At 51.8% G+C, this 20679-nt stretch overlaps 1 protein-coding gene, 1 long non-coding RNA gene and 1 pseudogene across 3 annotated transcripts; 2 read left to right on the forward strand and 1 right to left on the reverse strand.

Moving 5' to 3' along the window:
• The first annotated feature begins 80 nt into the window (after nt 1–80).
• On the forward strand, nt 81–8598 carry LOC310670799 (H-2 class II histocompatibility antigen, E-S beta chain-like; annotated as a pseudogene). The gene is made up of 6 exons (XR_014515521.1): nt 81–323; nt 1994–2263; nt 6286–6567; nt 6708–6818; nt 7562–7585; nt 8123–8598. The product of XR_014515521.1 is annotated as an H-2 class II histocompatibility antigen, E-S beta chain-like (transcript).
• On the forward strand, nt 4668–5111 carry LOC310671214. Its single transcript, XR_014507902.1, has 2 exons — nt 4668–4916; nt 5074–5111. It is a non-coding gene; the product is annotated as an uncharacterized lncRNA (long non-coding RNA).
• Nucleotides 8599–16379: 7781 nt separating the features above from the next.
• Nucleotides 16380–18750, reverse strand: LOC310670842 (HLA class II histocompatibility antigen, DR alpha chain-like). The gene is made up of 4 exons (XM_083426632.1): nt 18344–18750; nt 17727–18011; nt 17497–17638; nt 16380–17344 (listed from the first exon to the last, which is right to left on the reverse strand). Exons 1-4 carry the CDS (start codon nt 18729–18731, stop codon nt 17341–17343), a joined length of 819 nt encoding a protein of 272 aa, XP_083282758.1. The 5' UTR covers nt 18732–18750; the 3' UTR covers nt 16380–17340.
• Between the last annotated feature and the right edge of the window lie 1929 nt (nt 18751–20679).

Here is a 20679-nt window from a genome sequence, read left to right on the forward strand (position 1 = left end):
CAGCTGCGAAGGCAAAGAGGAACTTGCAGGTCGAGCGAGAGCAGAGAGAGCCCTTGAGAATGCTCTTTCCAGGAGTTCCCTGCCTGGCGACCGATGACGCTGCCTCGGCTCGGAGGCGGATTGGACGCTCGCGGGGCGGAGAGGTGGAGTGGGCGGGGCTTGCAGGAGTTTCCCCCGGAGCTGAGCGGAGAAAGTCCCATTTGGGGGCGAAGAAGAGAGAAGGATGGGGGGCTCCGGCGCTGCGCCTTTGGCCTTTGGGGGGCTCCTGCTGGGGATGCTGGTGGTCTCCGCTTCGGAGGGGCTGGGCGTGGAGGCGCCTCCAGGTGAGCAAAGATTCTGCCATGGGGGGAGAAGGAAGAGGAAACTCCACTTAGCGGGACCCCCATCGGTGGGGCTCCTTTGAAGATCTCTCCTAGATGGTCTTCCACGATCTTAGCAGGGAGTCCGTAAGTGACTATGGAGGCCAAATCTGGATCCCCACGTCCTTCCACAGTGGGGACAGAGGTTTCCGGGCGAGAGTTGATCCCTTGAGGGTTTGCCAGGCGTGCCTTCCTCTTAGCACGTTTCTCCTTATCGTCCTCAGTTCGAGTGTCTTCAAAGCCCAGGACACCTTTGGTCAAGGCTGCTCTTCAACTGGAGCGCTCGCAGGCCAGTGTTTCCCAGTTGTTAGATTTGCTTTGAGAGTCTTTTAACCTCTTTTGTTGACCACCAGCATTGCACTTTTCGTTTTTAAGTTAGGACTAGTTACTTTGAGAGAAGATAATCAGGCATCCGAAGAACATGGTTTAGGTCAGCGAAGTTGAAGAATCCTTGCTTCCTCACGGGGGATCTTTGCTCCTTCCAGTACACGGGGCGGGGGGGGGGCAAAGGGGCAGGAGGGAAGGGGAAACACCCCCCTGAAAAAGAGCAGCTCAGGCTTCTTGGACTGGGAAGGAGAGAGCATTTATTTATTGCAATTAATTATATCCCACCTTTCAGGATTAAAATCCTACCCCAGCAGTTTACAAATAACATTCCATTGAATTTTAATAAAACCACAATATTCACACATTAGTCTTCTTGCAGGACAGCTGTGGGCAGGCAGCCCTAGGGGACTTTGGGGGGGCGGGGGGCGCAGCAGAATCTGGCCCTCAGCGCTTCTTCACCTGCCTCTCAAAATCATCCTCATCATTTATCTCCCATCATTTCCAGGAGATCTCATAACCAATTATTAACTCTATAAAGGACTCCACATAATGCATAAATAAATATACCTTTCTTCTGCTCCTGAGACAGGCATGGGCGTAGCCAGGATTTTTTCTGGGGGGGAGGAATTTTTTTAGGAGGGGGAAGCTCAGTTTGCTATGTATTTTTATTGATGTTTATTGATATCGTACGGGGGGGGGGTAGCTGCCCCTCCGTGCCTACGCCCATGACACCGGCAGCAAAACTGGGGCAAAGGGGACCCTGAATTCCCTCCCCCCTCGCGGCAGGTCCCCTCTCCCGCCCCCCCCCCCGCCTTGGGGTCCCCTGGGTGCTGAAATGGGCTCCTGCGTAGAGAGGAGTCGCTTCCGGCGCTCTGGCAGGGAAAGCGAAAGTGAAACTGGGTCTCCCGCGGCGGGAGAGTCTAAGGGGGGGGGTTTGCAGAGAAGCGTCTCCCTCCCTGCTCGGCATCTCGCCCTTTTCCTGGATTCTCTCCCACTCCCAACATTTCCTCTCGTAGGTTGTGGCTCCCTCTCCACAACGGCCTTTCACTGCCGCTCTCTCCCTTTCCTTTGGGAGGGGGTGAAAGGGGGCGGGGTCTCCCCGCCATGGGATCACGTGACACGAGAGAGAGGGAGAGAGAGAGAGAGAGAGAGGGAGGGAGGGAGAGGGAGAGGGAGACAGACAGACCATCTCTCTCTTGCCCGGCGGGGGCAGCTATCCGCTATGGTGAGAGATGCGTCCTTAAGGCAACCGGGAACCGGAAGTCTCCACCCCCCCCAATTTATTTCTCCCCCCCCCCCCCCCGCAGAGCATTTCCTGTACCAGTCGAAGGGCGAGTGCCACTTCTCCAACGGGACGCAGCGGATCCGCTACCTAAATAGGTACTTCTTCGACCGGCAGGAGCTCTTCTACTTCGACAGCGACCGAGGGAAGGTCGTGGCTGTGGCTGAACTGGGGGAGCCCACAGTCAAGAGAGTGAACCAGGACAAGGACCTCCTGCGGAGCCAGATGGCCCAAGTGGATGCCTTCTGCCGGCACGACTACGGGATCTTCGAGCCCCTCTCCCAGGCCCGGGGCGGTGAGTCCAGAATTGGGGGCGGGGGGGGCGTCATGGGAAACGGGACCCCGGAAGGACCCAAAATGGGGGGGGGGCGTGGGGCGGACCCAGGACCTTCTCCCCTCGAAGCCCCCGTCGCTGCTGCCGCCCCCCTGCTCCCTCCCCTCCAGATAAAGGGCCTTTCCTGACGCCCCACTCCAGAGGCAGATGCTGGGATGGGAGGCAGAAGTTTATGTCCCTGGAAGCACCATAGCCCGTTTCGTGTACTGCAATGTGGAGGGTGTCTCTCTTAGTTTATTTCTTTATTATTAATTAAATTCGCATCTCACCCTATACCTGTAGGTCTCAGGGCGGCTTGTAACACAAAATTGCAGTATTTACAACAACAACAACAATAATTAATAAATAACAACAACAAACAATAACAACAACAATAATAGAAGTAATGATTTATTATTATTATTATTATTATTATTATTATTATTATTATTTATACCCCATCCATCTAGCTGGGTTTCCCCAGCCACTCTGGGCAGCTCCCAACAGAATTAAAAGCACAGTAGAACATTAAAAACTTCCCTAAACTTCATTTACTGCATGCCATGTCCATGGTTCTCCCCCTCTTCATTCCACCCCCACAACGACCCTGTGAGGGAGGCCAGGCTGAGGGGAGGGGCTGGCCAGGGACACCCAGGAGACTCAAGGCCCGGGGTGATTTGAACCCAGGACACAGTCCAACACTGCATTAGAGTGGGGGGCTGCAGGGGGGGGAATATAGGCAGCCTTTCAGGGGGAGGAGAGAGAGCGCATTTCAAGCGGAAACCCTGAACATTTTAAAATTACAAAATGATGTTATTTCGGCGTTAGTTATTAATTATGACACCTTAGCATGTCGTTTCCTGCACACCTGACATGGATTCAGGTTGGGCTGCCATATGTCCAGGTTTCCCAGGGAATCAGGATGTTTAATGGGGGGGGGGGTTAGAAATTAACCCCACAATCTCAAAATCACATACGTTCAGTATTAAATAATAATTATAAACTTGGTTCATTTTCTTCCCACTCTCTCATTACTATTTTCAGCTACCAGGCTCCCCTCCAGCTCCCCATCCCATTCTCCACTGATCATCCTTAAATCGAAAATTTATTGAAAGAAAAGTTACTATAATCACTTGGGGGTTGTGGATTTGCATAACATCTGCTCTACATCACACACAAATTGATGTGCTGTTTTTCAGTTGAAGGGCCCAAAAATAAATTGGTGGTCTCTCTCTCTCACACGCACGAGCCCACACACACACACACTGTCTGGCAGGTGAAACTTTCCTGGTAATTGCTTTTCCACAGGAGAAAAAGGGCTTAACCTGTTGAATTTCTACCTGCTGCTCCGCTCTAAAAGGCACAAGAGCCTCAGCTGTCTTTGTGCAATTCCCATCATCCCTAGCGAGCAGGACCAGTGGTCAGGGAGGATGAGAATTGTAGTCCAAAAACAGTTTGCAACCCAAGTTTGGGAAACACTGAGGAGACCATTGTACTGTAAGTAAAGAATACTGTGCAGTGAATTCTGAAGAGCATCCTGTTTGGCAGGAAAATAGGAAGGGCAAACTCCTGAGATTCCCAGGACTGGGAAATGAGACAGAAGGGGAGAGGCATCCCAAGGACCCCCAGGGAGGAGCAGTTCCCTGTTTGTGGAATGCCCAGCCTGACCACTGGGGAAACTGGGATGACTCTGGGTAGATGGCGGGGGGGGGGGGGGGGAGTCAGAGATCCCACTGGTGGGAGTGGGAAGTTGGGGGCTGGGAGCGTAGGATCGACTGACTGTCCCAGGGTCAAAACTAGGCTTTCTGTCACCCGGGGCAAAGACACACACACACACACACCTCGACATATTTGTTCACAAAGGGCATAAAAAGAAAGATGCTGGGAAGCGATAGTCTCTCCAAATAGTAACGTTGTCTGTTTGTGTATCTGGCTTTCATTCAACCTTAAGCAGATCTCCTCAGAGAGTAATAGTTCATTTGAAGAATTCTAAGAAATATTATGATTATTTTTTTTGAATTTGCATGTAATTTAATTGTTTACATTCTTATATTACATCAGTAAACGTCATATTACATTACAGGACTTACTATAATGTAATTTCCAACATGTATATAAAAATTATATACAAATTTTATATACCTAGAAAGAAAATGAAACAAAAAAAAGAAAGACCAAAGAGAGAAAACAAAATTCCCCCTCCCCAATCATATACATACCAACACACTAGACTTCCTGTCTATCCCATTGTCTATTCCTTTTTTACAAATGAACGTACTCTTCTTATTGTATATTTCTTTACATTTGATCTAATACATTCCTTAGTCTTATTTCTCAACTCAGTCTCACTCCAATGTCAATCAAATGCTAGCATAGATATGTTTTATATCTATCCCACTTTTCCATAAGTGTTTGTTTTGAATTGCCTCTCAGGGTATTTGTTAACTGCGCCATTTCAGCAAATTCTTGTAGCTTGTACTGCCAGTCCGTTATTGTCGGGGCTTCTTGTTCCTTCCACCCCTTTGCCACCGGAGTCCAAGCTGCGGCCGTTGCATGTAAGAATACCTCCCTAAAGGCCTTTGGGATGACCCTGCCAACAATGCTTAACAGAAATGCCTCTGGTCTTTTAAAAAAAGTTATTCCAAACATTTTTTTTCAACTCCTCGTAAATTAAGCCCCAGAACACTTTGATCTTCCTACATGTCCACCACATATGATATATGTCGCCATTACTCCCACCACACCTCCAACAAGTATTTGCTAAATTTTTATACATCTTCGATAGTCTTGAGGGGGTGAGGTACCATCTGTGCTGCATCTTTAACATATTTTCTTTGATGTTATAACACGCCGAAAATTTCATATTTGTTCTCCAAAGCTCTTCCCATTCGGCCATCATTATTGGTCATCCAATGTCCTGTGCCCATCTAATCATTGTTGCCTTAACCTCCTCCTCTTTAACTTCCCATTCCAGGAGGAGTCAATATATTCTCAAAATTGCCCTGATTTTATTATTTATTAATTCTGTTTCGAGTTTAGAGGGCTGATTATCAAATCCCATCTTTTTATCTTGTTTAAAAATTTTGTATATTTGATGGTATTCCAACCAACCAGAAAGCTGGTCTTTTATCTCCTCATAAAACCATCCCAGATAGAAGGAGTGTACCGTTCTTCCGTCAAGGGTATACGATAGCTGCGCTCCCTTGCTAGAACCGCCAAATCTAAAGAAAAAACTAAAAGAATAAATACTCCACAAGATTCCTTCAAACATTGCTGGCTTTTTAAATTAAAGAATTTAAAGGGGATTGGCTACATTTTCCTCCCAAATTACAGGAAGGGATAAATACAAAGAGCTTTGTATGCCAGCATCACATTTCATTCATTGCAGGTATTTTATTTTCAGTATAAAAAGGACTCAGTTTTTGTAGCTGATTATAGGCAGCCATGCCCTCTTTATGTATTCATGTGGTGTAAACATGTATGTTGTCTTCTAGAGATCCAAATACACACACACACACAAACACACACACACACACACACAGAGAGAGAGAGAGAGAGAAGCAAGCAATACTCCAAAGGGCTTCTGTTCCCATAAGGGCAGGAGGTGATGTTCTGATCTCTTCACCACTTTTAATTCATCTCTGAGACATTTCAACTTTGCTTGGAGAGAAACCTTCTCCAGGATTTCTCTTTCACACACAGTTCCAAAAACAGAGAGGGGGAAAGGGGAAGGAGGGTCGTTTTCCAGCTTTTCCTGCTCCCCCTTGCAGATTAGCATCACTCAGCAGATGCTTTTAGGCTCTGGAGCCACGGGGGGGGGGGGGGCTGCAGTCAGAGAAAGCCCCCCCCCCCGCAAGCTGGGAGCCTCAGTTGCGCCCCTCTAGAGGCTTCACCCTGGCTAGCCCCCTCCCACCTTAACTGTGGCCTCTCCTCCCTCCGTTGAAGCCTCCAGGTCCCTCCCTCTCTGACCTCCCTCCCACATCTCCCTTGCCTCCCTCCCACAGTCCAGCCCAAGGTGAAGATCACCCCCACAGACAACGTTGAATCTTCACCACACAACACTCTGCTGATTTGCACTGTGAACCGCTTCTTCCCTGCGGGGATCGAGATCAAGTGGTTCAGGAACGGGAAGGAGGAGCCCAAAGTGTGGACCACGGACCTCATCCGGAACGGGGACTGGACCTTCCATATTGAGGTGATGCTGGAGACAAAGCCAGAACGTGGAGACGTCTACACCTGCCAGGTGGAGCACGCCAGCTTCGAAGGCCCCGTCACGGTGCAATGGGGTAGGATGCCTTCCCAGCCCTGACCCATCTCCTGCCCAAGGAAGTGGGGGGCATTCCTGGGGGGCTAGATGGGTTGCTCCCCCCTCGGGGGGCTGATCGCAGGCCTGCCTTTCCTCACTCAGGGCTTTTTCTTTCTTCAGAGCCACAGTCGGACTCTGCCAGGAGCAAGATGTGGACGGGGATTGTGGGGATTGTGCTGGGGCTGGTCTTTGGGGCCACTGGACTCGCCCTTTACCTGAAGAACAAGAAAGGTGAGGGTGGGGTGCCAGGGGAGAGGGAGGGTGGGGTGTGGGGCTGGGGTGGCCTCCAGGCTCCCCTCCTCTTCTTAGGCAGAGGCTCTGGAGAGGGTTCTGTTCCTTCTCCACTCCTAGGAGGTCCCTCTTGGTGTCTCAATGGAGCCTCAGCTATTATGGAGATGGTCTGAGGTTTAAATCTGTAGATTAAGACCTAAACCTCCTATCCAACATATGAGGGAGAAATTCAAAAGCATCTCTGGCTCTGAAGCCTTTGAGCAGAGTAAGGACACAGATGTTTTGCAGCTTCCTGGTCCCAGCAGTAAGTCAAAGGCTCTCTCTCCCTGCTGAGCGAAGGGCCTTGGAGACACTTACAGTCAGGAGGGGGAATTCATCTTCCTTGGGTCTCTTTGCTGTTTGTGTCTCTGAAATAAATCAACAACTGGGCAATGCAGAGCCCCAAAGGAGGCAGCCGAAGGAATATGGGAGGGTTTGTGGGGTGGGGGGCATTGGGTAATGGGAAAGAAGTTAGTTGGCAAGATGTTCCCCAGGGCCGTTTCTGTATTGGGAAGGAAATATTTCTTTCCTATGAAGACTCTTCTTTCACCCCTCATAGTCCATAGAATGGGGGGGGGGGAGTTCCTAGCTGTGCCTGGAGTGTGTCATCTTGATCTTGGGGGGGGGGGGTTGCCGTATTCCCTGAGAAGCTATTACAAGGGACATCTGATGCTGACAGAATCTTTCTATTTTTTCTCTCCCAGGTCAAGCTGTTCCTCAGCCTGCAGGTAACTTTCCTCTCTGCTCTTCCATCCTCCTCCTCCTCCCCCAACCCCCTTCTCCTGGCTGCTTGCTGTGCCCCCGCCCTGGCTTGCTCTTAGAACAGAGGGGAGGGGCTTTCCATGGATCAATCCATCCCCTGATGCACACAGTCCAATATCATGTCCTGGAAGGGGGTCTCCAGGGGAATGTCCCACCTGGGAGACAGTCAAGCAGAGACCATGAAGAGAACAGGGCTGGCATTTGGCCACATTTGGTCCAGGGTCCGTGGTTCCCCATTTCTGATCTAGAGAGATCTCCTTGGTCTCTTCTGAACCTCCTCTTCTCCACTGCCAAGGCCAGCCAAGTCTCCCTCCCTCTGCCTCCTTCCCTCCTCAGAGCCCCCCCCTGCCAGGCCCATAACTGGTGGCGATGGGAATTGTAGTTCACAATCTCTGGTGGCCACTCTATGGAGTGTCCTCCAAGTCTTGCCAGGGATTCTTCTGCCCCTTTCTCCCCATTCCTCACCCCACAGTGATGGGCTTGTCTCTCTCTTCTGTCTTCAGGACTCATCAGTTAGACTTCGCTGCTCCATCAGGATCCTGGGATGTGGAGAAGCTCTGTTCTTCCTGCCAGTTGCCCTCTGCCCATGCTCAGAGGTGGAAACCTCCTTGGAAGGAGGATGGAAGGAGTCACAGATCAAGAACGACAGTGTCCACCCCTCCCCCACCTCTGTTGCTTGCTTGTCATTTGGGGAAAGTTTCTTTTTGTCTTTCCCTTTCCGCTTGTGGATTGCAAGTTATGGCAACCTGATTCCTTCTTTGCACCTCTGTGCTAGAGAATTTGTGCCTTGAATCTCCCTGGAGGAGCCTGAGCTGTCCCTGAAAACAACCATGAATCTGGTCAGTCTGCCAGGACTGGTCCTTCAAGCCCTGATGGGGAGACTCAGAGCTGGGTTGGGGAGGGGTCCCATGTGGCCTCCCAAACCTCTCCATGTGGCCCCTGGGACTCCCCCCAGGCTTGTGTTGCCCCCTTCCTTCAGACTCTTTGCCTGGCTGGTATTTGTCCTTCTATTCCTTTTTTTAAAAAAAATATTGTTTATTTTCATACAACAAATTATTGTAATTATTGTATTTTTCCCCATTCTCCCCTCCCCCATACATACCACCCTGCCTCCCCCCTACCACTTCCGTCTTTCTGATTTATTACCACATATTGTTCTCTGCATATTGTAAAGATATAAAAATTTCTAAATCTTCCATCTAATATGTTAACAAATAAATTTGTGTATGTTTATTCAAAACCTGCCAAGGAGTCCAGTTCATTTTGTTGTCTTTTTAGATAATTTGTAATAAGTTCCCATTCTTCTTTGAAGTCACAGTTGTCCTTATCTCGCAGTTTGTATGTCAGTTTAGCCAGTTCTGCTAACTTCATCAATTTCTCTTGCCACTGTTCTTTTGTCGGGGTTTCTTCATTCTTCCATCCTTGTGCTTTCAAGACACTTGCCGCTGTTGCAGCATACATGAACAAATTCTTTATTTTCCTTGGCAGGTCTTGTCCTACAATCCCTAATAGAAATGCTTCTGTTTTTTTTACAAAAGTTAATTTAAACATTTTCCCCACTTTGTCCTTCTACTCCAATCATGTTTCTCACTTGCCTTGACGGAGGATGGAGAGGGGAGGAGGAGCTTGTGCAGAGACTGGTCTCCTGTGAAAACTTCACACTGGCCTTTCATGCTCTGCTCCTGCCCACCATTGGTGTGTGGCCCCCAGAAGGTTCCCCAGAAGAGAATGTGGCCCTTGGGCTGGAGAAGGTTCCCCACACCCACTTCCTCCCCCCAACTCTCCCTGGATGAGCTGCCCTTCACCTGGGGGAAAAGGGTCACCGGAAGCTGCCTTGGACTGACTCCTTCCAGCTCAGCAGTGCCTGCACTAGATCTGCTCCAATATGCCCACACGGACTGGCAGTGGCTCCCTTGAGGTTTCAGATGGAAAGTCTTTCTAGCCCTCTCCTGGAGACACTAGGGATTGAGCCTTCTGCACTCAGAGCAGCTGTTCTGCCACTGAGATACAGTTTGCATCTCTGTCTGTTGGAAGAGTCAATATTTTTATTGCTTCAGCCACTGTCCAGAGACTCTCCTCCATTTGAGGTTTTTAGGTTGGGTGGCCATCTGTCCTGGATACTTGAGATTCCTCATTGCAGGAGGTTGGGCTAGATGACCTTGGGGCCCCTTTCAACTCTACGATTCCATGAAATGCTAAATGGCCAAATATATTTATTGAAAGCTTCTCCCCACAGCCCTGTGACATGGAGGATGAGCCCGTTTTCGGAGACAGACCCTGTTCCCCACCCTCACCCTGCTGACTTTATCTCCTCAGGGAGAGTAGTTTGTCAATTTCTCTGTAAATATCCTGCTCCTTTGTGATCTTAAGGATCAGCCCTCTGACTGGGATCCTCACCTGACCCACTTCAAGGCAGAAGCAGATTTCACAGCCTTGAGAGTATTTCCTCTGAGTCGCACCAGTGAAGATTTTATTCAGCTTCCCTTTGTGGCCCTTGAACTATTTTATTCGTTCAGATGTCAACATTCAAGTAGCGCCACACTTGACAATCCTAGGTGTAAGAAAAAGGGCTGATCTGCCCATTTCCACACAACTTCACCTGAAAGAAGGTGACCTTCAGTCATACCTCTAGCACTTCCCCACCTTTGGGTCATTGACTTGTTTAAGGCCTTTTAATGTAACCATTCAACACCCCAAGGTGGTTTATCACACAAACATCCTAATAAAAGCATGAAAAGTCTGTTTAAATACAGTCTGTTTATCAACCATCAAAGGGGAATAATTTGGGAGCCATTTTTCCCTGGGAAACCCTCCGCACACCACATGGTCTCCTGAGGTGATTCTATTATGAATTTGATTTCAAACTGGCTATTCAGGAGAGCCGAATGCCTTCTCCAGTCTTTCCACAAACGTGAACTTTTCAGGGGGAGAAAAAACATCTTTTGAATCCTCCTGTGACTAAAACTCCTGAGGGAATTTTCTGTTCCTCCATTTATCTGACTGTGGGCCCCTTGGAGGAGGGAACATGGAGTCCGTTGCCCCCCTGGGCATCCCTTCCTTGACCCTTCAGGCCCTGAGGAGGGAAGGATGCCAATCTCCACAGGGAAGCCATCTTCTCCTCATGTTTGGGCTCCCTCAGGAGAAAAGAGCGGGAAACACCTCAGGCGGAGGGAGGCTCCCTTGTTTCTGACCAGGTTCCTCACAAATTTCCCTGCCTGTTCTGATTGGGAAAAATGTCCGCCCTTTTCTCCACAGAAACTCTCCAGGATTCCCTAAGAGACTCCTCTGCCCCGTTTGTTGTTTCTGGGGGAAACTGACAGGAGACCTCAAGGTTGACCAAGATCTGAGGGAATTTCTAGTATCCCCTCAGGACTCGGAGGGAAACACAATGGACGTCCAGATGAAACCCCCACCTGCCACACCTCACGACCCCCTGAAGTGATGGCACCTCCGCAAACCCCCCAGCCCCACTCCTTGGCCCCAAACCCTGGCATTTGGGGGCTGGGAAGCAAGGAGGAAGGAGACCCTGTGCCCCCCATGGTGGGTCCTGACTTTATCCACCACAGTCATCCTGAGGGAATGACACAACCTCCCCAAACCTCCATTAGCCCCCTTTGAGGGGGGCGGGTAATAAACCCCCTCAGCCTGCCAAGAATCCCAGGAGGCTGGTGAGGGGGAAACACTCTGGGTAGTTTAATTTATTTCACTTCATAAATTTTATACATCAGTTCATTGTGGGAAAAAGCAACACCTCAAAGTGCTTTCCAAAACGATAAACCAAGAGAAAAATCTCAACCGTGCTTTAAAGCACAAACACACACACACAAAAACACAGGGTTGGTCTGCGGAAGAGAGGGAATGTAGGGGGTTGGACTAGATGACCCCTGAGGTCCCTCCAACTCCATGAGTCTCTGAGGAGGAAAAAGGCTTCACAGCCCCCTGCTTCTCCTTCCAGGAACAGGCCTCGTCCCAGATACCAGGGATGAAATTTGGGAGAGGCCCTGGGAGGATCTTAGAGTCTTGGGACCACGTGCCCTTGGAAGACTCCCCTTCTTCAAACGGCCGCATTTCAAGGCAAATGGGCCCTTTCACATTCACAGGACCTGTGGCTCTTTCTGCTCAGGGGGGGCCCTGGCCTCCTGCCCCACAGCCTTGCCCTGGCAGCTCCCCTGGCCCCCCCTCCCCACACGATACTTTGCTGAAGGTTCTCCTTTGCTTCTGCCTTGAGATCCAGGAGAATGTTTGCTCTTTTGCTGATCTTTCCCCTTCTGAAGAAACCGTGACAACTGCAAGGTATAATATTGCAGAGCAGGCTGGGCCTTGTCTGCCAGTCCCTGTGATGTCCCTGCACAAGCCTTGGCCCCAGAAGGGACGCCTCTCCCAAACCCCTCTCTGGGGGCTCATGTCCCTCCTGGAGCCTCTTGCCAGGGGAGGAAGAGCTGGACGACTCTTTCGACTTGCATTCATTTCTGGAAGGAGGCATTTCTGCAAGGCACACTCAGAACAGGGGCAGAATAGGGAGGGGAGGGAAAACAGCAGATCAAAACCCCCGAAAGCAGTGACTCCTTTCCTGGGGATGTTGGGACACGTTCTGTGCCCCTGGTCTTCCACTGGTGGGTCGCAGCCTGATCCCACGTGGGCTGAAACAGGAGCCCTGGCACCTCACAGATGTAAAGATGGAGAAATGCATGTTTGGGTTGAAAGGGGGTCTGGGGTCTGGAGAGCTTGAAGAGACCTGTCTCTGCCCCACAGCAGACTCACGAAGGAGGCCTGGCCAGCCTGACTGGGCCACATCCTGGCCTTGGCTGACCTGAAACACCCCCACCCTCTCCTGTGGGTCGTGCCCCATAGCCTTGAGGACTTGGGGGGGTCTCTGCCCATTCTCCCCTCTTCCTCCTCCCTCCTGCCTTAGGAAGAGATGACCCACTTTGCTCTCCTGACGCAAGAGGGAGGGGGCTGCTCTCCAAGGAAATCTCCCCCCACCTTGAGCCAAGGAGCCCCTATTCCTCTAGCAGAGGATGCTATGGGGCTTGCCCAGCCCCACTCCATTCAGCTCAGCCATTCCCAAGGGGGTCCGTCCCTAAAATGGCAATTCCTCTTAAGCCATTGCTGCTGGGCTGAAGGGGGGGGGGGCGCTGTGCTTTAGGGGGGGCTGGAAGCTACTTCTCTGTGAGGAGGTTTTGCTGCGCTCCCGGTTGACCTCCGTCTCCTGGATCGTGGCCAGCTTCCCTCTTTCATTTCCCTGAATGCTGAGCTGCGCTCCAGGCCTCCCTGTGGGGGGAAGCGAAACTCCCCCCAGCGCCTTTCTGCAGCGTCTCCTCTGCTGCCAGAAACAAGGGGGCAGAAGGAGGGAGACATGTGCTATGGGCCCGGAAGTCCTGCTTCTGTCACCAGGGAGCAGGCTGCCTGGATCCTGCCCCTCCTGTCCAGGGACCCCCTTGCCCCCCTCCTCTGGGTCTGTGTCTTCCTCCAAGAGGCCTCCTTCCCAGCCTCAAGCAGGAGCTGCATGCACACCCAAATTACACTGCCTGCAAGGAGAAATCTAGCACATCAGGGAGGAAGGCTGCAGGCCGAGCCGTTGCCCCCGTTTCCTGCTTGCAGGGAGGTTATTCTGCTTCTCCTTCACATTGGGGAGAGGGCAGCAAAAACATGAAGCTGCAGCTACAGTGGAGCAGTCCTGTCTCCCTTTCTCCCATGGGAGCTGTTGTGGAATATAGATCTGAAGTTTACAGCCCCAGTGCCTCTGGGGGTCCACAAAACCCACGTTTCTCACACCCAGTTTGTCCCCTGGCAGCCCCTCCCTGAGCACCTTGTATTCTGAAGGGACCTTGACCCAGAGTTTCCTCCTCTCTCTCTCTCTCTCTCTCTCTCTCTCTCTCTCTCTCCAGCCAAGGTCCTTCTCTGTGGAAGTGACTCCTCCACTCTTAAACTGAGCTTTTGCCCTCAGGTGTTGCTGCTGTTTTGGGCCCCCACCAGGAACTGGGCCAATGTGCAAATCCAGTTCTGGGATTAGAAGCTCATGTACAGATAACCTGCAACCGTGGGCGTAGCCATGATTATTTTTCTGGGGGGCAGGCCTTTTGTTAGGGGGCAGAACCTCAGTGTGCTTTGTATTTTAATTACCTTTATTGATTGGGGGCAGATGTCCACCCCATTCCCCCATGGTTATGCCCATGCTTACAACCTATTTGATTGGTCCTTTTTTGAAGCATTTTTTTCCTTCAGGAAAACATGATGCAGAGAATTCCCACTATGGGGGGGGGGGGCTGAGTGCTGGGATAAAATTCCCTCCTTCCTCTTTGAAGGAAAACGCAAAATGCAGAGGCTGCCACAAGCTCACAGCTTGCAAACGTTGTTGGTACTGTATTTTTCGCTCCCTAAGGCGCACCAGACCATAAGACGCACCTAGTTTTAAGAGGGGTAAATCAAGAAAAAAAAATCTGTGCGCAGCCTGTCCGCTTCTCCCAGAGCTTCTGGGGCTGCCCAGTGAAGCCCGCGTCCCCCCCCCCCCCAGCCCCAAAGAGCAAAGAAGCCAAGACAGCGAGCGAGATCCATGCACTCGCTGTCTTGCCTTCTGCCATAGCCGCGCGCAGCCTCTCCCGGCCCTGAGGGGCTACACGTGGCTATGGCAATACCCCCACCTCCCGCAAAAGCCCACAGGAGCCGCGCACCCTTTGAGGAGTCAGTCCCTTCTCCCTCCTGGGGAAAAGCCCCCAAGAGCCGCACGGAGCTTGTGTGCGGCTCTTGGGGACTTTTCCTGCCTGCCTCCCCCCTGCATTCACTCCATAGGATGCACACACATTTCCCCTTACTTTTTAGGAGGGGAAAAGTGTGTCTTATGGAGCAAAAAATACGGCAATTAACATGAAGAGTCTGCCATTTGCAGTTTTACATTTAAGCGCAAAAATAGAAATCAGAGTATTGGATTTCACATTTTACATGGGATGATTATTGACAGTGGGGAGAAGACAGCCTCTTAACTCTCCCGCCAGCCCCCCCCCCCATAATTCTTTGAAGCGGCTCTTAAAGCCAGAGCTGCTCCAACTAATGAATTGTTTAAAAAGTTCCTGTTTCGAGGGAACCCGAATGTCACAATCTCCACTTCTGCCTTGAAGCACAAAACAGGGTTGGGGGAGGGGTAAAGCAGAGTTGTTGTTGCTGCTGCTGCTTGGGGGGGGGTCTATAGTGTTGTCCTGCTGGGGACTTTCCTGGAGGGGAGGCTTGATGGGAGCCAATCACAGGTCCCGACGCTGCCTGGTCATCAGTTGCTGGGCAGCAAACGCGTGGCTCTTGCCAAACCCCTTCGAGTGCAGCACATACTGGTCTCTGACTGTGTCCTGGGCTGCTGAAGGGGAGAAGGAGCCTCTGATAGGCAAGAGGGAGGAAGGAGGAGGAAGACAGCCTGCAAAGATCAGGCCACCCGCACCCCACTTTCTCCCTAACTCTTTCCCTCTGGATCAGCCCTTCTCCAACTTCTGACTTTTGGGGATCAGCCCTCCTGCTGTGGAGGCCCCTGTTCACTTGCACCAGACCAGACTTATCCCAGATTTGAGGAATGTTGCCATACGGAAGGATCACTGCTCAGGGGCCCCTTCTTGCCCACTTGGGCTATCTTGGCAATGCTAGACTCCGACTCTTACCCCCCTTACTGGTAGCATGTGTTCCTTCAGCTGCTTCCAGATGTGGAGTCAGCCCTGCAGCCTTGAGGGGCCTCCTGCTCCTTCTGCCGACTGGGGCCCTGGCCTTCTGCCCCCAAGTCTTGCCCTGGCGGAACTCCTGCCCTGCCCCTCTGCCAAACTCTGCCTTCTGTCTCTCTACATTAATTGACTCCCTCCCAATTTGGATCCCACCCATTTCAGATCCAGAAGAAGGCATGAGATTGCACAGCAAGCTGGGCCTTGTCTGTTGGCCTCTGAGATGTTCCTGCTCAAGGCTTGGCGCCAGGAAGGACGCCTCTCCCAAACCCCACTCGGTGGTGTCATTTACCTTCTGGAGACTCTTGCAAGGTGGGGGTGAGAAAGAGCTCAACAACTCCTTGCATTCATTTATCTTAACGAGGCACACGAAAATAGGGGCAAGACAGGGAGCTACCAGAAAAGAGTGAATCCTTCTCTGAGGGTTTTAAGGCGTGTTCTAGGCAACACAGTCAACTCATGATGGAGGTCTGGCCAGGCTGACTGGGTCACATCCTGACCTTGCATGTCCTGAAACACGCACCTCTCTAGAGTGTTGTTGCCCCTGGAAGAAGACCTTCATTCATCCATTTGGAGGAGGTCTCTGCACATTTTATACCTCTCCCCCCCAACCAATCACTCCAGTCTCAGGAAGAGCAGGTGCTTTGATCTGATGAGGCATTTTAGGACGGGGGGGTGGGCTGTTCAGTCTCTCTCATCTGTTTCCACAGAGTGGGGATCCACGGGTCCTGTGGGATAATGGTTTGGGGCATCACACAACCCCCAGCAGGCCTTGAAGATCGGAAGAGTCCTGTTGCATCATCAGGCTGCTTAGGGTCCCCTGCCCCACCATCCTGTTCCCAGCAGGGGACAGACAGACAGACAGACCAGGCCAAAGACAGGGAGGCACCAGCGCTGGCTCTCGTGATCTCTTATCATCCCCCAGAATCTGGGCCTAGAGACACGAGGAGTCAGTGTAGCCACTCTGGTTGCAATGATACCCATTTCCTCAACGGTTCACCTTTTCATTTTGAAATAATAAATATATCCAGAGCTTATAGGCAGAGAAAACAGCACTAGAAACAAATCAACAAACTGTAAGATTTATTCATTGCTTTTGGAAATATGGGAGCATGTATGAAAAACAGCAATTGGGCTGCACAGAAGCCATTGGGAAAGTTTTGCAGAAGAAGAAGGGATTTTTTCCTCCACACTGACAGATACAACCCTGTTTTATGTGGACAAGAAAGGTGTTTAGGGTCTCTTCCCAACTAAACTTCCCCAACAAGCTGGATGAATCCTCTTTGGGATTAAGGAAACACCTGAGGGGTGTATTCCTGCAGTGCAATGCACGGAACTGATAAGGCTCTCTCCAAAAACTGGAGAGGGAGGTGAACGGTTTGGGGTAAGTGGGTGGAGATATGAATTAGTATGCCTGACACTCTGTTGGCAGGGGGTCTCCATGAGCCATGCAGATACAAGGCCAGGCAAAGCAGGAAAACCCCACAAAAAACTATCCTGACTCAACCATGGAGGATCTGCAGCCAAACCACAAGCCCCTCTGTCAGAGATGATTTAGCTGAGATTCCTGTAATGCAGGGGGTTGGACTAGATGATCTTTAGGGTCCCTTCCAACTCTACAATTCTATGATTCTATAAAATGCACAATTACTAGACGGCCAGGAGTAAAGGCACCAGGGAGTTTCAGAACCTGCATAGAGGGAGCTGTAAACGTTGAACCATGGCAAGACATTTAATGTGAGTAAACCATATACTTTTCCTATTTACTTAAACAGTCTGAGCAATTTCTTTGCTAAGAGGGAAACATAAAAGGGAGAAAAGTAATGTAAGTCTGCCTAAGCATCTTTGGCTATCATAATTGTTCTTAAAAGCTAAAAAGCTAAATATATTATCGAAAAAGCTTCTAAGGATAAGCTGCACACGGAGGAAGCAACTCCTTCCAGCTGATTCATAGCAGAAGAGACTCTTGGCAAAGGAGCTCAGCTGAGAGGGTTTAAGGAAGAGGCTGTCAGGAAAGGAATCCTCCATTATCTGAAAAGGAAGGAGAAGGGAGCTGGTGAGCTGGGAGTATTGAGGCTGAGCACCTTCTGGGCAGGATGAGGCCCACCCCACCCCTTTGCTGTGTATTTCGGCTTCCCTTGCATTTGTCTCTGAGCCCATGAAGGGAAACGGGTTCGACTCACATGAAGCCCCTGCGATCGTTCATCCTCATGGCCTTGAAGAAAAGGATGGTGCCAGCGATGATGCCCAGGATGCCAAAGGCCAAGCCCAGGGCACACAGCACGTTCTCCATCGTCTCCGGGATGGGAGAGGGCGCCTTGGAAACTGGGATGGAGAGAGAGAGGGGACAGGACTAAGGGGGGACTCTGAGTTCAAGACCCAGAGAAAAGGCCCAATCCTGCCCAGTGCTTACCCCAGATCTTCTCCATCTTTCCCTCTGGGATGCCCCAGTGCTCCACCTGGCAGACGTAGATGTCTCCCTGCTCAGGGACGAAGGGGAGGTAGGAGAACTTGCGGAAAGTGTTGTCCACGCTGGGGTAGAAGTCTGTCTCCTCCACGCCCTCGGAGACCACCTCCTTGTTCTTCAGCCAGGTGACGTTCAGCACTGGGGGGGAGAACCTGTCCACAAAGCAGATGAGGACGTTGGGGTCCCCCAGTTCCACAGCGTTTTCCGGGTACACAGTGGCCGAAGGAGCAACTGAGGAAGGAGATGGAGAAAGAAATGGGATTAAAACCCACTGGAAGCAGTCTAGAAATGGAAAGCATAGCAACTAGGTGCTGTAGGTATTTTTGCACCGGGTGTTCAGGTTTGGGAATGCCTCTGAGTTTGTACAAAGTGCAATGCTGCCCCTCCCACCAGGCTTCCCTTCCCTTTTAGCCTGTCTCCGTCAGCCAAGGACTGGCTCCCTGGAGCAGAGTTCCCTCTGGAGAGGCAGAAAGGGGTCCTGAAGGGTCTTCCGTGTCAGAAGCCAAGAGACCACCCCCTGCCTGCCCCCCAGCTCTCTCCCATGCCCCTCTTGCGTGTCCTACCGTTCAGGGCACGGGTGCGGTTGCTTCGCTTCATGAGCACCTCCATGTTGTTCTTCATGACGGCGATGTTGGCCAGGGCGCCCTGCACCTCGAAGCTGGTGAAGCGCTGGAAGTCCGGCAGCCTCCAGACGTTCTGCTTCTTCTCCCAGTCCACGTGCAGGATCTCCTCGTTGTCAAACTCCAGCAGGAACTCCCCGGACTTCTTCTCCGAAGGGAAGCTCTCCTGGAAGAAGTCCAGCTCCACCAGGGTGTCCTCCACTGCAGGGGTGGGAGAGAGAGTGGGAGGCTTTAGGACCCCACAGCAGGATGAGGGAGAACCTTCCCCATTCCTAGGAATGGGGCCACCACCAGGAAGGCTCTCCAAAAAGTTGGGGGGGGGGGCCTTCATCTGCTCCCAAACACACAAATATTTCCAAGCCCCAAAAGGTGGTCCTGGGTGCACTTGAATGTGGGTGACTGTGGTAGAAAGTTGGAATAATCATTCAAGAGAACAATCCATGTCTCCATGTGCCTAGATCTCCACTTTGTTCCTTGCCCCAAAGTGAAACCAGTAACAAATGCATTTCCTCTTTCAACCGTGGATCATCCACAGTTCCCCCTTGAGTTGCCTCGTGCCACGAATTAAAGCTTTGGGCTTATTTCTAAAAGAGATAAATCTGTTGGACACACAGACGGAGCCATTGGCCACCTGCCTCTTTCCTTTCCTAAAGCGACTTCCTTGTGGAGTTCACTCACTCACTCAGACTAAACCGCGTCTTCTCTGGAGTGAAGTCCCTTTGCGTCCGCCTGGGTTCCTTGCTATGAAGGGGCAGCCGAAGAGCGCAGGTTTTGCTCCCAGTTTTTTTAGAGTCCGCCAGAGTTTGTGGCCCCTTTTGTGCCAGGAGAGAGACCACTCTGTCTTCGGGGGCTATGGGGGGGGGCTGATGCCTTTTGGGGGCGACCACTGGGGGCTTCCGGACCAGGCAGGTCTCTGTGGCAGCCGAGCCCACAGAGAGGACTAATAATTCTGGTTCATTTCCCTTTTTCTCCTTGTAACAGGAAAGCCTAGGGGCACAGACTCCGATCTTTTAAGCTAGGTGTGTGTAGGGGGGAAATGCTGTTTTCATCCCGTTTTCCCCTCTCTCTTTTTTTAGACCACCTTATTTGAGGGAGCAAATCCACCTAGTCCGTCACCCTCCCATTCCACGCACCTCCCAGCACTCTTTCGTGGGGGGGGGGGCGTCCAATTCCCTTCCTCCCCCCATCCCTCCGTATTCCCGGGCGCAGCTTCTGCACCTGTCGGGGGGAGGGGGCTTCTCCTCCCTTAGCCCAAGAGACCCCTCTTCTCCTTTGCCCACCAGCAACGCCCGGGGGCGCAGTCTTTCTCCCCCATTCCCCCCTACCCCCTCCTGGGACCCCTCCCCAGATATATCCCCCTTCCTCCTGCGCCCCCCGACCTTTCAGGGCTTCGGCCCCCCTTGGCGGGGCGAGGAGGAGGGTCGCCCAGAGGCAGCAAAGGGCTCTTCCTCCTCTTCTTCCTCCTCCTCCTCTTCTTCCTCCTCCTCCTCTTCCTCCTCCTCCTCTTCCTCCCCCTCCGGGCTCCATCTCTGCAGCTCTTCCTGGGCCGAGGCGGGCGAGGGGCGATTCAAGCCCAAGTGTCCCTTGCCCCTTCCTCCTGGATGCTCGCCCTCCAAGTGGCTGTGGGGCGGGGGCGGCCAGGGGGCGGCTTTGGCGGAGCAGAAAAGTCCCTGCCAGCTCGGCCAATGAGAAAGCGCCCTGGCGATGACCAGCCTGTCTCCAGGTAAACCAGCCCCAGGCAGGAGCCTCAGCCGGAGACGGAGCGAAAACAGCAGCAGGAAAAGGGCAGCGAATATTTGGGGGTGGGGGCTGGATCTCCCCAAGAGGGGAGGGGTCTCCTTCAGGGAAGGGGCTGCGGGGGCTCCTCTCTGTCTCCCCCCTGTGTGTTTCTTCCTGGGGCTCCTCAGACACCAGCGCCAGGGATGTTTCTTGCAAAGGGGGGCTGGAGGGGGCTTTTATTGGGGGGAGGGGTCTCCTTATTGGGGGGCTGCCAGGTCTCCTCGGGATGCAGGCTGGGGGGGCGAATGGGGGGAGCCCCCTCCCTCAATTCCCCCCTTGAAACTTCCTTCCTCTTTCCGGATACATTGAAATAACGAAGGTTTAGTGGCTTAAAACGCAGCAGAAGAAAAGCGCATCTCGCTGTTTTGAAGCCTGAGGCTGAAATTTCCCTTTTTTTTCTGTCATAGTAAACTTTTGGTTGGAACTGACAAGATTCCTGTTAAGCTTTATATCCCCTCAAAGGTTTTCTGGGGAAGATCTTGATTCACCCGCGACGCAGC

The sequence above is a fragment of the Podarcis tiliguerta genome, assembly GCF_965153285.1.
Source record: "Podarcis tiliguerta genome assembly, chromosome: 2".
NCBI lineage: Eukaryota > Metazoa > Chordata > Lepidosauria > Squamata > Lacertidae > Podarcis > Podarcis tiliguerta.

Bases quoted from the DNA above. Each gene is read 5' to 3' on its own strand.
- LOC310670842 (XM_083426632.1), bottom strand. From the start codon at position 18,731: ATGAAGGCCCCCCCCCCCAACTTTTTGGAGAGCCTTCCTGGTGGTGGC. The intron at 18,012-18,343 runs GTAGGACACGCA...CTCCTTCCTCAG, and splicing joins CCGCACCCGTGCCCTGAACG to TTGCTCCTTCGGCCACTGTG. The intron at 17,639-17,726 runs GTAAGCACTGGG...TCTCCATCCCAG, and splicing joins AAAGATGGAGAAGATCTGGG to TTTCCAAGGCGCCCTCTCCC.